The sequence below is a fragment of the Diabrotica virgifera genome, chromosome 6 (assembly GCF_917563875.1).
Source record: "Diabrotica virgifera virgifera chromosome 6, PGI_DIABVI_V3a".
Taxonomy (NCBI): Eukaryota; Metazoa; Arthropoda; class Insecta; order Coleoptera; family Chrysomelidae; genus Diabrotica; species Diabrotica virgifera.
This window is the reverse complement of record NC_065448.1, coordinates 25,822,300-25,839,838: the sequence shown is the minus strand read 5'-3', so window position 1 is coordinate 25,839,838 and position 17,539 is coordinate 25,822,300. Positions and strand designations below refer to the sequence as shown.

The window sequence follows — 17,539 nt, the reverse complement described above, 5'->3', positions numbered from 1 at the left end:
AGTTCAAACCACGACCAACACTTGCATGTTTATTTTTAGCCAAAAAAAAACAAATTCTGTCTCATTTTCCTCTGCAATTTATAAAAAAAATCTGATTTAAATAATGGAATTAAAATTACATTCTCCTGTTGGGGCCGAACCAGTATGTTACACTTGGCCATTAATTTACGGACGTGGAAATGATAAGCATGATCGAGCTACAGAAATTGTTGATACAATCCGCTGGGTTTGTGAAGATCTACCTGTATTAAAGTTACCTTTAGAGAATAACATACTCTGCAACTATGACACGAAGAGCTATGAAAGCATGAAATCATTGTGCGATCGGTACAACAAAGCTATAGATAGCGTAGTTGCTTTAGAGAAAGGAACTTCATTACCTTCTCACCGAACGGCAAAAAGTCCATCTCGAGGTCTTTTAAAACATATCTTACTGCAAACATATAATTCTTCAGTTACTGCTCCAGAAAGGTTGAACCAATACGAACCATTTTCACCAGAGGTATATGGTGAAACATCATATGACCTGGTATGTCAGATGATCGATCACATTAAAATATCGTCTGATGATGTTTTTATTGATCTGGGCTCTGGTGTAGGACAAGTAGTTCTTCAAATGGCTGCAGCCACGTCATGCAAGTTATGTATCGGAATTGAATGTGCAGATGTGCCTAGTTTATATGCTGAAAGCATGAGCAAGAATTTTCGTACATGGATGCGATGGTATGGAAAGAAATATGGCGAGTATAAACTTATCAAAGGAGATTTCTTGGCAGAAGAATATAGAGAGAATATTAGCCAATCTAGTATAGTATTTGTTAATAACTTTGCCTTCGGACCAGCTCTTGATCATCAGTTAAAAGAAAGATTCGCTGATCTAAGAGATGGAGTAAAAATAGTTTCTTCGAAAAATTTTTGTGCGTTAAATTTTCGGATATCGGACAGAAACCTAAGTGATATTGGTACAATTATGCACGTGAATGAAATGCCGCCTTTAAAAGGATCTGTTTCCTGGACTGGAAGGCCTTTTTCTTACTTTCTACATACAATAGATCGTACAAAATTGGAATCGTATTTTCAAAAATTAAAACAGGCTTCGTTAAGAAACAACGAAGAAGACAACAATTCGAATTCTACCACCAGCTCTAGAGGAACCAGGGCTAGAACGTATTTTCTCAGAAATTCTTCAGATTATACTACAGACTCGGATTCAACGGACTGGAGCAGTCGTTTTAGCCAAAAACCAAAAAGGTCTCGTACTAACTACAAATCTATTAGAAAGAAGAGACCAGAAAGTCGTGCTCCAAAGAATAAGCATCAATTAAGGAAACCGCAGTACAAAATATCTCCAAATACCAAAGTTGAAAAGATTGAAGAGAAGCACAAAATTAAAGAAGAACCAATTAATGATTTGGACTTTCTTCATAATGAAACAGTAAGTATAGTGTCAAAGTTTGATGATAGTCCTGCACCTGGTTGTTTTAACCACAAACTGACTTCCCGAAATACTGGTTTAATCGTTCATGAAGAGATCAGTATACCAGACCAACAAACTCCTTATGAACTTCAAGTTCTCTTAGTTAACTTTAAAGTGCAATACATGGACATGATTAATCAAATGAAAAGTAAAACATATAAAAACTTTATACTTTCTCAAATTGAAGGTGAAAGAAAGAAAAAAAAGCATTTAGAAAATCGTGCGACACAACTAGAAAAACAAGTGACCGTGCTTAAGAATGAAGGTGTCAAATTAATCAATGTGAGGAAGAAAGAAATGGGATTAAATGGTAATACTCCTGCCGAAATCTCAGCTGAAGCCAAAGAAGTAGTCAAGAAGCATAAGAAGCTACAATCAAAAGCCAAGAGATTAGAAAACCAAGTGGCGAAGTTAGAAAGCAAACAAAAAGAGTTGATGCGTCAGAGACAAGCGGAACTTGGTGTCAAGCTTTTATCCGATGTTGATACATCATCAGAGGTTTTTAAAGATAACGTTCTGAGGGAAATATGTGCAGCATTTGAACGACGAAAAAAACTTCAAAGCAATGTTGTACAGTTAGAAAAAGATGTCTTTAATCTGAATTTGAATGAAACAAAAGCACAAGCTCAACCTTGCAGTAATTATGTAAATCATTCAAAAATTTACACGGAGATATCAAGCACATCGAAGCACGACCAAAACTCCGCGAATTTTGTTCAAAAGAGACGAAAAAATGAAATTATTTCAACATACGACATGAATACTACAGTACCTGACATTAAAAATAACTCTCGTAGATACAGTAAAAGAAATGACAAAAACCGTGTAACGTATAATAGTATTTCTGCTTCTTCATCTGGTCAAAATCGCCAAATATGTCATAATAACGTCAAGATTGAGACTGATGTTAATGTATCTGTAATTAAACAAAATCTGCCCATAACGAACTTTGACATTAGTTTAGAAAGCATTATTACTTCAGTTCTTAACGAAGATATTAAGGATACACCTCGAAACACTCCAGTATTAGCGCCTGGATATCAAACACAAATGCCTCATTCCAAATTACAAACAATAAAATATCAAAACAACACTACAAACCACAATAACGTTATCTCTAGTAGAACACGACAGCAAGCGACAAGATCTCGTACGAATACAAAGTTATCTCCGCCCGTAAATAGAGCAAACTTTAAAGTACCGACTGCTGATCATGCTTCTTTACTTTCCACTGCCCAAGACTCAGAAACTCCTCAGCAACAGGTTTACATGTCCAGACCGCCTCCCGTAGAAAGATTAGAAGGGTTGGCGTATATGTACGCTCAATCAAAGTTTGCTACTCAATTACAACCACGTCCGAGGTGACAATTCGATGTAGATAACATTGACCAGAACTCACTTCAGGTTAGTCCGAGTGCAGCTAGTTCCATGTGTAAATACCTCTCCCATGTATTAGGGTGAAATTCACTGTGACGTGATATCTCGTAACGCGGCAGTTCGTAACGCCACAAATGGTAACGGCGACAGTTCGTAACTATACATATTCGTAACGGTACAATTGAATTATTCTGTTTATTTTTGTTAACGTGGTTACTAACTTTTATTACTGTTACAATCGAAATTACGTTTATCAATTTAACGAACCAGCATCTGGATAAACATTCTTGACACAGTTCATATTTCGGGGAGAAATAAATTTTTAAAATTATGTATTAAAATAAATATAATCTATAGACCTGGGCGGATCTGTTTTGAGGTGGATGTGAGAGGTGGCATTCGGATTTTTGCAGATAAAGTTAGGTGACAACTTCAATAACTATAATTGACTTATGCTCCTTATCAAATATGCCCGGAACATTAATAAAAAATTTTAAATATTTAAAAATTTCGAAAAATATCGATTTTTTTCTATTTTCATTGCTTATAACTTTAAAACGATTCCTTTTGGAACAAAGTAGTACGAAAAGAAAATAAAGATAATTGAATTCTGTATAATATACGACTGGTTTAAAATGTCTTAAATTATTACCCTTTCTGCCAAATAGCAATAAATAGAAAATAAGGGGGCAAAACGACTGTTTTTATTCAATGTTTTTTCAACCACTTTGGTTGCACTTAGAACCTTCATAATTCGCTTAGAAAATTCTTACAACATACCTAAACCGTCCACCAAATTTCATTAAAATCGACATAATAGATTTTGCATAATAATTTTGCTATCTTATTTTTTTTAAGATCAAATTTTTTAAAAACTTTCTGAACAAAACGTAGATTATTTAGAAGTTTGCTAATTTTTTTACATATAAAGAGGTTCTCTACCTATCTAATACACTTTATATAATTAAAATCGAATTATTTAAGCGGCCTCAGCACTGTTTTAAAGTTATAAACAATGTTTTGGCTTATAAACAAATACAGTGAGGACGTTTGAGTTGGAATAAATTCATTTTCTTGAGAATGGGCGACTCTGGAGATAAATCCCGAAACAGATCGATTTTTGTTTTTAAATTATAATTTTTTGGCATAAATATCATACCTACTAGTGACGTCATTTTTCTGGGTGTGATGACGTAATCTAAATATTGGAATTAATTTAATTAAAAAAAATTTTAATTCAAACCCTGTATAAATAATTATGTTATGTTTATATTAGTGAATACAAAATTGAATAGCCTTTCGATTGAACTATCACACGGCACCTATTCTCATTTAAAAAAATCATCGATTACGTCATCACCCCCAGATGGATGACGTCACTAGTATGATGTATATACCAAAAAATTAGAATTTAAAAATAAAAATCAACCTGTTTCGGGATTTATCTCCAGAGACGCCTATCCTTGAGAAAATGAATTTATGCCAACTCAAACGTCCTCACTGTATTTGTTTATAAGCCAAAAAATTGTTTATAACTTTAAAACCGAGCTGAGGCCGCTTAAATAATGCGATTTTAATTCTGTAAAGTGTATTAGATAGATAGAAAACCTCTTTATATTTAAAAAAATTAGCAAACTTCTAAATGTATACTTTTTGTTCAGAAAGTTTTTAAAAAATTTGAACTTTTTTAAAAAAGTTTAGATTGCAAAATTATTCTGCAAAATCTATCAGGTCGATTTTAATGAAATTTTATAAACGATTTAAGTATGTTGTAAGAATTTTCTAAGCGAATTACGAAAGTTCTAAGTACAACCAAAGTGGTTGAAAAACATTGAATAAAAACAGTCTGTTTTGCCCCCTTATTTTGTATTTATTGCTATTTTGCAGAAAGGGTAATAATTTAAGACATTGTTAACCAGTCTTTTATCATACAAAACTCAATTTATCTTTATTTTATTTCGCTACGACTTTGTTCCAAAATGAATCGTTTTGAAGTTCTAAGCAAAGAAAGTAGAAAAAATCGATGTTTTTAAAAATTTTTAAATATTTTAATTTTTTTATTAATGTTCCGGGCCTATTTGAGAAGGAGCATATGTCAATTATTATTGTTGAAGTTGTCACCTAACTTTATCTGCAAAAATCCGAATGCCACCTCGCACATCCAAAAATAGACGTTTTTTCACAAATCCGCCCTGGTCTACTAGTAATGTAAATTGTATTAATTATTATAGTAAATACATTAGTAAACTGTTTTTATTTGTTTCATTATTTTTCACACTTAGTTTTACTCCTTGAAGAGATAATTCAAGATAAAAAATTTAAAGAAAAACTCTTTAGTGGTCATAAGTGGTCTTAAAAAAAGTACCATTACTTTTAGTATACGAATGTATGCAAAATACATTTTTGTATAAATTCTTTCTTTCTTTCTCCCCTTCCTTCCCTTTCAGGTCTCGGATTTGGGTTTAGTTTAGCTTCATATTCACCCATCCCTTCCATTCTTTTCTGTCTTGTGCCATTATTTTCATTTCTTCAAGCGTTTTCTGTTTGATCTTTCCCGCATCTACTATTATTATTTTATGTAACCATTTTTTCGCTGGTCTGCCTTTTTCTTTTTTGTGATATTTCTTGTTTCGTGAATTTTTCTCGTTAGTCTACTGGTTTCACTCTCATCAGATGTCCATACCAGTTTGATTGTCTCTTTATTATTTTGTTCATCATTGGTTCCTGTTTGGCTAGCCCCTCTTATTGCTCATTTCTTATTCTATCCCATTTGGTCTTTCCGACTATAATTCGTAGATGTATCGTCTCCATTACGTTTATCCTACTATTATGCTTTTTCTGAAAAGCTCAATTTTCACTCGTATATTTTATAGTATCGTCGGTATCACAATCGTACTATATATTTTCATTTTTGTTTCTTGGGACAATTCTTTTTTCCTCAGAACTGGTTCTAGTGCGTAGTACAGTTTGTTCGATTTTTTTTTGTTCTGTTTGTTACTTCGAGGTCTATTTTTCCATCATTGGTAATTATACTTCCAAGATAATCATATGCGGTAACTATTTCCAGTTGTATAAATTCAATAGTACAGTAAAACCTCGATAAAACGGACTAATAGGGGGACGGGGTGTCCGTTATATAAAAATAGGTTCAAAATAAATCAAAAACATATCGACGCACTTGCTTACGGTAATCCTGTTTTGAAAAAGGAATCAAGTTTTGTTTGCAATTCGGAAGTTTTGAACTTAGCTATCTGAGAATAATCAATAAATATTATTAGATCGTCGAGATGCGATCTTACCTGTAATAACTTCATTTTTGGCAGGGTTTTTTGTCTTCGCTATATTCACTTCCATCCTCATTTTTAGTATTCTGCTACGTCACTTTCAGCCAGTATGCATGCTATACCTACCCATGGTCACCTTCATCTACTTCTGGACGCTGCACGCTGGTTGTTATAAAACATCTTCCTCAGATATATTCATTTGGTGGCCAAAACTATTCCCTAATCCATGGAGTGAATAAGCGAGATTGTATTTTTTGGCAAAAACATACAACTAAAGGTAGTCCATTCTTTCTAAATTTTAAAGAACCGCTTGGATTGACATGAAATTTGGCATACGTATAGCTTACATGTCAAAGAAAAAAAGTGATATTGTACCGATGTGTGCTTTTGTCCTGGGGGTGACTTTCACTCCCTCTTGCGGGTGAAAAAATATATGTCCAAAATAAGTCCGGAAATGGGTAAACTGACTAATTTTAAGTAACTTTTGTTCTATAGAGCTTTTTCGCTAAGTCAACACTTTTCGAGTTATTTGCGAGTGAATATGTTCATTTTTCAACAAAATAACCACATTTTTAGACGGTTTTTCGCAAATAACTCAAAAAGTAAAAATTCTGTCGAAAAAAATGTTTTTAGCAAAAATATAGCCTATAAAAAAGTAAAAAAAATGGTGTACACGTTAGGTCTCTGGATCTCGTAGAACCAGAGTTATAGCCAATGAAAAATAGATTCATATTCACCAAATTTCAAATAGAATATTTCGACGTGAAATATCCAAAAAATTAAGCACTTTTTGGGAAAAACCCATTATAACTTTTTTAAAGTATTTAAAAAAAATCTTAATTTCTGTTTTTACAAAAAGTTTCTAGCATTAAATTTAAGCAAGTTACGCTCAAAATAAAGTTGGTCCATTTTGTTTTTGCAAAAAAAAAATCGGGAAGACCAACCCCTAATTAGCAACTTACATGAAATTAATCGTTACCGCTCCACAAATTATTTTACTTATGTTGTGTTTATATGATCTGTAAGTTTCATCGATTCAAAGTGCTTATTTTTGAAAAAAATTGGTTTCAAAGTAAAATTTTTAAAAATTTAAATTTTGAAAAATATGCTTTTTTTCAAAATAACTTGAAAATTGTTAGAGATACCAAAAATCTCGAAAAACAAATAAAGTCAGATTTGCTTTTCTGAATATCATGTATTTTTTTGTTTTTCTGTTAGACAAAAACTGATTGAAATTTGGTGTTTCTAAATTTGCATACATTCGTGATCAGTGACTCGTTCAACCCCTTTTAACTACAGCCCTTTCAATAATAAGGACTTTGAACCGATGAAACTTACAGATCATATAAACAATATATACACGAGTCAAGAAACTTGTGAAGTCGTAACGATTAAGTTCATTTAAGATACTAATTAGGGGGTGATTTTCTCGATTTTTTTACCAAAACCAAAAGGGACTAACATTATTTTGAGCGTAACTTGTTTAATTTTTATGCTAGAATTTTTTTTTATAAAACAAAAATGAGGCTTTTTTTAAACACTTTAAATAAATAAGTTGTAATGAGTTTTCCCCGAAATGTGCTTCATTTTTGGTTATTTCACGTTAAAGTATTCCATTTGGAATTTGACGAATATGAACCTATTTTTCAGTAGCTATAATTCTGCTTCTACTAGGTGTAGAGACATGATATATACACCATTTTTTTAAATTTTTTACAGGCTATATTTTTGCTAAGAATGTTTTTTCGACAAAATACTTACTATTTGAGTTGTTTGCGAAAAACCGTCTAAAAGCGTGGTTATTTTGTTGAAAAAATGAACATATTCACTGCCAAATAACTCGAAAAGTATTGACTTAGTGAAAAAATTCTATAGAACAAAATTTACTTAAAATTAGCCAGTTTATCCATTTCCTGACGTTCTTTGGACGAATATTTTTTCACCCCCCAAGAGGGGGTGAAAACCACCCCCAGGGCAAAAGCACATATCGGCACAATATCACTTTTTTTCTTTGACTTATTAGCTATGTGTATGCCAAATTTCATGTCAATTCAAGCGGTTCTTTAAAATTTAGAGGTTTTGCAATATTTTACCGTTAAAGAATGGACTAAGGTACCTCTTAGAGGTACGTAGAGGAATTAGCAGGAGCGGTTTCTAAAATCAATAAACATTTCACCTCATCCGTCGGTATTTCCAGTCTCTTCTGTTGAAATTTTCTTACTGCAGATACAAATTCTTAAAAAAACAGTTTTTGAAAATACCTAATATGAACCATGCCTTATTAGAACTGTAATATGAAACGGACAGATAAATTCTTTGTAAAAGACAATGGTATGCAATGTATTTTGGTACGGGACGGGTAAAGCATGGATTTTTTGTCCGTTATAAACGAAGTCCGTTAAATAGGGGTCCGTTATATCGAGGTTTTACTGTACTTAATTTGCCAAAAAGAATTAAATGTTGGCGTTTCGAAATGTACCGTTACGAATATGTATAGTTACGAAGTGTCGCCGTTACGAATTGTCCGTTACCATTTGTCCGGTTACGAACTCTCGCGTTACGAGATGTCATGGAACTAAATTCACACTCCTTGAACATTGTCGAGTGAGAGTGAATCTTGCAAAATTTGTAATACTAACCAGTTTTATATTTTTATTTTCATATATTATTTCAGTTATGTTTAAATTGTTTTATTTACGATTTTTTCTACTAAAGCCATTTTACACCATCAACGACTGTTCATTCTTTGTTAAAATGATTTTTAAGATATACCGTTTTTCTGATACCATTTGTCACTTTGGTTTTTTAAATATTGGAAACTTGGTATTTTATCTGGTCACGGAGGTTGATTCAAACTACAGTAGAACCCCGATTATCCGTGTGCGGATTATCCGGGCTGCGGATTATCCGTGCTATGATTTTCTATTACTTAAATCGCATTTTTGAGGTTTTATCAAAATAGCGTCACTGTAAATCACTCGACGGAAACTCTATACGTGGAGAGGGAGACTCATAATGAAAGATTTATTTTTTCTGTTGTCTTTTTATGGTAGGGCTATATGTATGCATATACGTACAAATGTATTACAATAAGAAATAAATGTTCGGATTATCCGTGCTTTTCAATTATCCGTGCCAACGTCCGGTCCCGAGGAGCACGGATAATCGGGGCTCTACTGTATATGCAACTAAATTTCTAGGACTAGGATTCAAATCGGGCGAACGAGGAGGCCATTCAATACTACCTAATCTATCAATCTGTCGTTCGCGAAATGTCTGATCTAAATAACATTTACACCAAAATGAGCTACAGCTTAGTCTTGCTGAAACCCTATTAAAATTTGGTCCAAACTTGTTTTCAGGGCAGGTACAATTTAATTTATAAGCAGCATAGTGCAGTCACTGAAGGTGGATATGAGCTATTACCTCCGATTACGTTGAACCTCCATCGATTTGCATGAAAATTGGTGAGTACTTAGAGAATACCCCAAGGAACAAAGGTGACATGGTGCCAACTTGCGCTTTTACCCTGGGGGTGGGTGCCACCCCTTCTCGAGGGTGAAAATTATTTTATTAAAAATAATCCCATAATTCGATAGAGAGACAAATTCTAAGCAAAATTTGTTATATAAAGTTATTAAAATAAATCACAACTTTTTGAGTTATTAAATATCAAAGATTTTAATTTTTCGTGAGAAAAATGCATATTTTTAACCGATTCTTCATAAATAACTCAAAAACTATAAGTTTTTATAAAAAAAGTTATTACCAAAATTGAAGCTAATAAAAAATGAAATAAACCTCTTACTAAAAAACGTTTTAGTGGTAACTGAAAGTGAGTTATAGGTAATTGAATGTATATTTTTTTCGGCGAGTACCCAAATCTAAGTATTCAATTCATTTTATAACATAAACTTATTAAACATTTGGCAAAGTACTTTGAAATATCTATCAAATAAGTCCTCGAACAAGTTGATAGCATTAAAATTTATGCTCCAAAATTTTTTCAAAATTTATCTTTTAAAATTTTTTCCAATAAATATTATTGTTTTTTTAATATCCGTTAATTTTTAGGATATCAAATTCACCTAAAAACTATTTGAAAGTTAATTCCAAGGGCAATTAAACGACGTTGAATTTAATCTTTTAAACCCCTTAATTTTTTAAAAATAAAAGGTTAAATGGCCCCGGTTACATTGTTCTCGCAGCAAAGTTTAAGCTTTAAATCTCGGTTATTTTTTACGCTACAGAAATAATAAAAAAGGTAAAATATTTGATATAGAAAAAACTAAAATTTGGTTATATATCATTTTTTACGAATATTAAGTATTTTTGGAGTTATTATCAGAAGAAAATGAAAATTACGGTCATTTTAAAAATTCTGATTTTTTTAAATTACACCTTTTTTCAAAAATGTTCATACTAAACCGGTCAAAATTGTTGAAATCATTAGTTATGCTAATATAAAGAAATGATTGTAACGATTACTATGAATTTTAATTTTTGTGGAAATGGCGTATGTTTTATTTTTCACTTTTTCCTAAAAAATTCGAAAGGGTTCTCTTATTTTCATCATAACTTGCTTAATTTTAATGCTATTGACTTATTCTGAAGCTCAATTGATAGGTAATCCGAAGTGCTTTGACAAGCGATTTACAGGTATATTTTATAAAATGCATCGTTTTCCCGTTATTTAAGCTTGAATACTTAGATTTGAGTACTCGTCGAAAAAAATTTACATTCTTACCCATAACTCACTTTGACTTAACATTAGTTTAGTTCTTTAAGTAAGGAGTGTATTCAATTTTTTATTATCTTCAATTTTGGTAATAATAACTTTTTGTAAAAGCTTACAGTTTTTGAGTTATACGTGAAAAACCGATTTAAAACATGCATTTCTTTAAGAAAAAATAAAATCTTTGGTCTTTAATAACTCAAAAAGTGTTGATTTATGTTAATAACTTTATATAACAAATTTTGCTTAGAATTTGTCTTTATATCGATTTATGGCATTATTTTTGATAAAATAATTTTCACCCCCGAGAAGGGGTGGCTTCCACCCCAAAGTAAAAGCGCAAGTTCGCATCATGTCACCTTTGTTGCTTGAGGTATCCTCTAACTACTCACCAATTTTCATGAAAATCGATGGAGGTTCAACGAAATCGAAGGTGAAAACCATCAGTGACTCCACTAGCATTTCATAATTATCGTTTATTAAATTTCCTTCTAAAAAACGGCCCAATTAACTGAGTACCCATACCCACTATACCCGACCATACATTCAGTTTTTGGGGTCTTTGAGTATGATTTTCAGATATCCAGTGTGGGTTTACCTCACTCCAACACCTCAAATTTTTTCGATTTACATTCCCACACAGTGTAAATATCGCTTCGTCTGAAAAACATATCTTCTTAAACGAAGTTTTCGTCAGTTACAATTTGATTCATCATTACCTCACTAAGCTGGGCGTAGTCATCTTCACTTAATTCTTGCAACAACTGAATTGTGTAGGGTTTAAATGAATTCTTATGTAATACACGCATGACTGAAGAATGACCTACATCATGTATTTGTGTAGCTCTGCCTCTTTATTTGTGCAGGTCTACCTGCTCGAATGCCATCTCTTACTCGTCCAGTTTCCTCAAAGCGCTTTACAACTTTGTGTATGTCTCCTTATGTATAGGATAATGGTTTGGGAAAGTATAATTATATTGTTCTAGCGTCGGCGTCGTAGCCCAGCATCATTAAAACGGTAATTCGCTCTTTTTCATTAAAAACCAGCTCTATTAGGGTTACCATATGTCCGGACGGTCCGGATTTGAAAGACATATCCGGATTGATTTTTTCTTTGCTAAAAAAATATTTAAAAAAACATATTTAACAAATTACTCGAAGATCTCAAAGAAGCAAATTTTATTACGGTTACAATTGATAGTTCAAACAGAAACGAAATCAAACTGACTCCGGTATGTGTTCGTTATTTTAAGCAAAATGAAGGTGTCAACGTGAAACTTTTATTTTTTGATGAACTTCCGGGTGAAACATGTTTTAAAATGTAGAACATGTTTTAAAATGTATTAAAATGGGGTCTACCCCAAACTCCCGACAGCCAAAATCCCGACACGCCAGAATCCCGACAGGTTTGATAAGTTCCTTTTTAACATATAATTACATTTATTTCTGGTTTTTTGTTTATGGCCATCTGTTTTTTATTTTTTGTTACTAAACAAAAGTATTTACCATTTAATATGAACTAATTTTCTAAATAAAATTTCTAACATGGGTATATGAATTAAATTATTTTTTTTTTGCCAATATACAGGGTGTTTCATTAATAATTGTCCATATAGTAACTGGAGAAACCTTAGCACAAAATACGAAGATTTAACCTAAAACACTTAAATAAAATGTGGTTCCTTACTGAGTTACAGGGTGTTTTATCTAAAAATTTAAAAACTATTTTTGCTCAGCATTTTACAACTATTCAACCTATCCTTTTCATACTTGGCAGGAAGTATAGGTACTGTACAAGCTACTAAATTATGTTAAACAAACGTTTATGTCTATTACCAGAGGCGTACGGCGGGGAAAGTGAATGGTTAACCCTTTCCAAATTCTACGCCACTGGCGAAATTGATATTTTAGTTCAATTTTTGGATTCTCCAATACTTTCCATGAAAATAATATACTCTTCATTCGTAACGATAAAGTCATTAGTTTTCGAGATATTTAAAGTTAAAAATGAAATGACACGGTTATTTTGATCAGTGTATTGTATCGCTTCATTTTTAATTTCACATATCTCGAAAATTAATCATTTTATCGTTCCGAATGAAGAGAATCGTTACGAAAATTACACTAAAATAACAATTTCGTCAGTGGCGTAGAATTTGGGAAGGGTCAACCAGCCACTATCTCCTGTCGTACGCCTCTGGTAGTAGCTAGAAACGTTTATTTATCTTAATTTAGTAGGGTGTACAGTACCTACACTTTCTGCCAAGTATGAGAAGGATACGCCAAATAGTTTTAAAGTACATACTGGGTACAAATAATTTTTATATTTTAATCATATGAATCATATCATAAATTAATCAAAATAACTGTGCCATTTCATATTTAACTTCAAATATCTCGAAAACTAATGACTTTATCGTTACCAATGAAGAGTATATCATTTAAGTAGAAAGTATTGTAGAATATAAAATTGGCACTAAAATAGTAATTCCTCCAGTGGCGTACAATTTGAGAAGGGTCAACCATTCACCATCCCCTGTCGTACGCCTCTGGTAGTAGCTAGAAACGTTTGTTTATCATAATTTAGTATAGTGTCTAGTAGTCGCACTTTCTGCCAAGTATGAAAAGGATACGTCGAATAGTTTTAAAATGCTGAGCAAAAATAGTTTTTAAATTTTTAGACAAAACACCCTGTAAGTCAGTAAGGAACCACATTTTATTTTAAGTGTTTTAGGTTAAATTTTCCTATTTTGTGATAAGGTTTCTCCAGTTACTATATGGACAATTATTAATGAAACACCCTGTATAGTCCAGTAATATAATTATGTATAATCAAATCCTGAATTCAAGTTTACTTTCATATAATAGATATTATCATGTCACTTACAACCTTCCATTTCAGTAAATATAGCTTTTATATTATAAAATGAAGTGTTTAATGATTTTTTCTTTTAAAATACATTGTTGTATTCCTGCTTGGAATGACTGATAGGCGTGTTTTGCTGTCACCAGGGCACCTTTTATGAAAGGTCCGTAAACTGAATTGAGACTTTTTTGTTGTTTAATAAAACATCAATAAAAACTTCTGTGTTTTATTTGCACCTTGTAGTGCACACTACAACGCGAGTAAGTCTCTAACTGAATTGTTTACAACGAAAATTTAGTTTTTATGGAACAGCCCAGAAGCTCAAATCTTCCACTTCTTTAGGAAGTAGTTGTTTATTACTTTCGTTCTAGAATATTTACTTTAACCACAATAGCAAGTTTTCATAAACAGGAAATATAATGAAAAATAGGAAAAAACCTTATTCTAGAACGATAATATTTCGATACTTTAAATAAGGAATATTTTGTTTATTGTTTTCAATGGAAAATTTATGAATTATGATTTATGTATCGAAAAACAATATTTTAAATTAGATTATACAATGTGAATAAAAAGTATCTAGTGCAAAAAAATAGCTTTATACAGTGTGAATAAAAAGTATCTAATGCAAAAATATGAGGTATACAACAACATAATAATTAGTAACCGTACTTACATGTTAGCAAGTAATTAATTTTTCAATTTCAATACTCTATAATGTGATTTGGTATTGCATTTGAAAAGGAAACAATAAATATTCAAAATGTAGTGGTCGGGATTTGTGCTTATGCGAGGATTGTTGCATGTCGGGATTTTGGCCTGTCGGGATTTTGGCCTGTCGGGATTCTGGTGTGTCGGGATTCTGGCGTGTCGGTGTTTTGGCCGTCGGGATTTTGGCTGTCGGGATTTTGGGCGCCACCGATTAAAAAGTACTCTATTGATTCAAAAGTAGTTTGCCTTTGTGCTGATAATACCAATACTAACTTTGGAGGTGTCAAAACGCAAGGGCAAGGATATGTTTTTTTTCTTGAACTACCCCTGTCCGAATTTGGCCTTAATAAATTATGGTAAGCTCTAGAGCTTTTAAAAACACAAAACAACTGCCAACTTTAGTTATTAATACAATTTATTTTATAAAACTTTTCAATAAACATCAAGAGCTTTTGTTAGTTTTATGAATTAATGTCAAAATCACAGCATTCTATATTTACTCAATTACTTCAAAAGTATTTGGAACTGAGTTTTATTTAACACCTTCGTGACTATTAGATAAAATATCAAGTGTAGGTACATGGTTGAACTCGCACTGAAGTGACTAGATAAAATACCAAGTGTAGGTACATGGTTGAACTCGCACTGAAGTGATATACATATAACAATATTTCTTAAAGTATGCGAAAGATTCTGATTTATGAGGTAATAAAAATTTAGATTCAAGACATTTAACGAAACTCGAATTTTTTGTGGTAAGTAAATATGCCACAGGGCCGAATTCTGATATATTACAGGGCCGTAACAGTCAGTTATTTATAAAAAAAATAACAAACTACATATATAAAAAAAATTTGTTCTAAAATTGAATAAAGAATCGCTCACAGTATTTTAGATTACTTTGGAAACTCCGTATATGGTTTATTTTATTGCTTTTCACATTCTCACACTTATTATTGATTAACTAAATTAATAAAATTTACCGATACAGATGTTCGTGAGTATTTCTGTAACTCTGGATTGACTCAGTTCAATAGTTCTGCGACAATATACCTTCGTATTGATCTCGTAGAATGGAATTAGTAGAAAAAAGAACATAGTTTCTGATTTAGAAATAATGTTGTTAATAATAATGATCGTTTTAGTTTTCAACTAATAAATGTATTATAAGCGTGGCTTGCTTGTTATGTTTAAAAATAGAGTGCAAAAAATGTTTTTTTGTTTGTTTCAAAGTTGGCTTTATTGATTTGATTGATTGATTTTAACGGACTTTTTTAAGTTTTCTTTTTACCTTTATTGGCTCAAATCTTTTTTATTTATTGCGTTTACACATACATTAGGTAAATGAATTTATTGATATATGTGGATGTGATAAAAAATATTTAAAGAAATAAATTACAGATTTAACAAATACTTATTGTATATAATAGTTGTGTTATTTTCCGAATTCTGGGCCGCATGTAACCAGTTTCTCCTATCCTTTTTATGTAAGTAAAAAATCTGTGTTTAAACTCCATGATTTTCTAGTCCACCGTAAATCTTGATTTAACATTTAACTGATTTAAAAATAAAAACACCTTTACTATCTTTTACAAAATGTTTCATAGAACATAAAAAACCAAAATGAGTACACAAATTAGCTTTTCCCCGAATTCTGTATTGAAAATCTAAAAAAATCGTGATTTTTCGTTTTGCAGTGAAAAATCTTAACGTAATAGTAAGTCAATAGCAATGTACTGTAAACGGGACTTTTGTGGAGAATCAAAAAACAAACAAGTTTTTGTTATAGAATCTTATTGGTGCATTTTTCGCAGAATGAAATCGAAAAAACCGCTAAAATAGCCAAATTTTTGAAATATTCATGACCTACCCTTTTAAAGCAAGCAAATGATAGAAATGAGCCCAGCCCGATGATACTTTCTTGTTCTTCTTAGGGTGCCTGTCCGTTCCGAACGTTGGCGATTATTCTGGCTATGATGATTCTGTTGGTGGCTACACGGAATAGTTGTGTTGAGGTCTTTCTATACCATGCTCTCAGGTTAGCAAGCCAGGATATTCTTCTTCGTCCTGGGGCCCTTTTTCCTGAAATTTTACCTTGCAAAATGCATTGGAGTAACTCGTATCTGCCTTGATTTCTTATTATATGTCCCAAGTACTGCAGCTTACGGCCCTTCACGATGTTGACCAAACATAAAACGTAACATTTAAGGAGCCTTATTTTTGTTTCTAGGGTGAGGTCATGGCTCTTGAACGCAGAGCTCATAGTCAAGAATGCACTTTTTGCCTTTCCAATGCGACATCTAATCTCTTTGGTATTGTCCCACGACTCATTGATTATAGTTCACAAGTAGTTGTATTGTGAAACAGGTTCAATTCTGATTTGGTTCACATACATTATGTTTCCCTTGTTGATGATCATTAGCTTGGTTTTGCTGGTGTTTATATCCAGTCCACTTGTTTTCGTTATTTTGTTCATTAAGTTTTGCTTCTATGGTATTGGAAAACACTATTGTATCATCTGCATACCGCAGGTTACTGAGCTTGACTCCATTTATTGAGATACCTTCATCAATATCTTTTAGCCTCTTCAAAAATGTGCTCAGAGTACAGATTGAATATCAGCGGTGAAATTATGCACCCCTGTCTCACTCCCCTTAAGATTTTGACCTGATCTGTATATTCTCCATTTATTCGGTGCACCGTTGATTGATTCCAATACAGGTTAGCTATTATTTTTAGGTCTTTTCCATCAATCCCTGTCCTCTTCAGCACTTCCATTATTTGTTCATGTCTGGCTCTATCGAAAGCCTTCTTGTAGTCAATCAGGCATGCAAAAACATCACAACTGACATCGCTACTTCTGTGACACAACACCTGCACGCTAAATAAAGCCTCCTTCGTACCAATTTGTTCCTCGCATTTCCGGTAAATTTTTTTGTGCATGACTTTTAAAAACAGCTTCAGCAGATGAGACTTGCACACCCCCAAAAATGATATTTGGGTATACAATAATTCATGATGGAGGTTTTGAATACGATGAACAATAATTCATGAGAGGAGAGAGGTATGTGTTGCTGCAGATCATTATA

General features: G+C 32.3%; 2 protein-coding genes across 2 annotated transcripts in view; one reads left to right on the top strand and one right to left on the bottom strand.

Moving 5' to 3' along the window:
• The window catches only part of LOC114327004 (programmed cell death protein 2-like), a 157,942-nt gene that overhangs the window by 98,155 nt on the left and 42,248 nt on the right, over positions 1-17,539 (bottom strand). The window lies entirely within an intron of this gene.
• Positions 104-15,861, top strand: LOC114327002 (histone-lysine N-methyltransferase, H3 lysine-79 specific-like). The gene has a single exon (XM_050654868.1). The coding sequence runs from the start codon at positions 104-106 to the stop codon at positions 2,840-2,842; it is 2,739 nt and encodes a 912-aa protein (XP_050510825.1). The 3' UTR covers positions 2,843-15,861.

Excerpts from the sequence above, each read along its gene's own strand:
- LOC114327002 (XM_050654868.1), top strand. The coding sequence starts at position 104 with ATGGAATTAAAATTACATTCTCCTGTTGGGGCCGAACCAGTATGTTAC.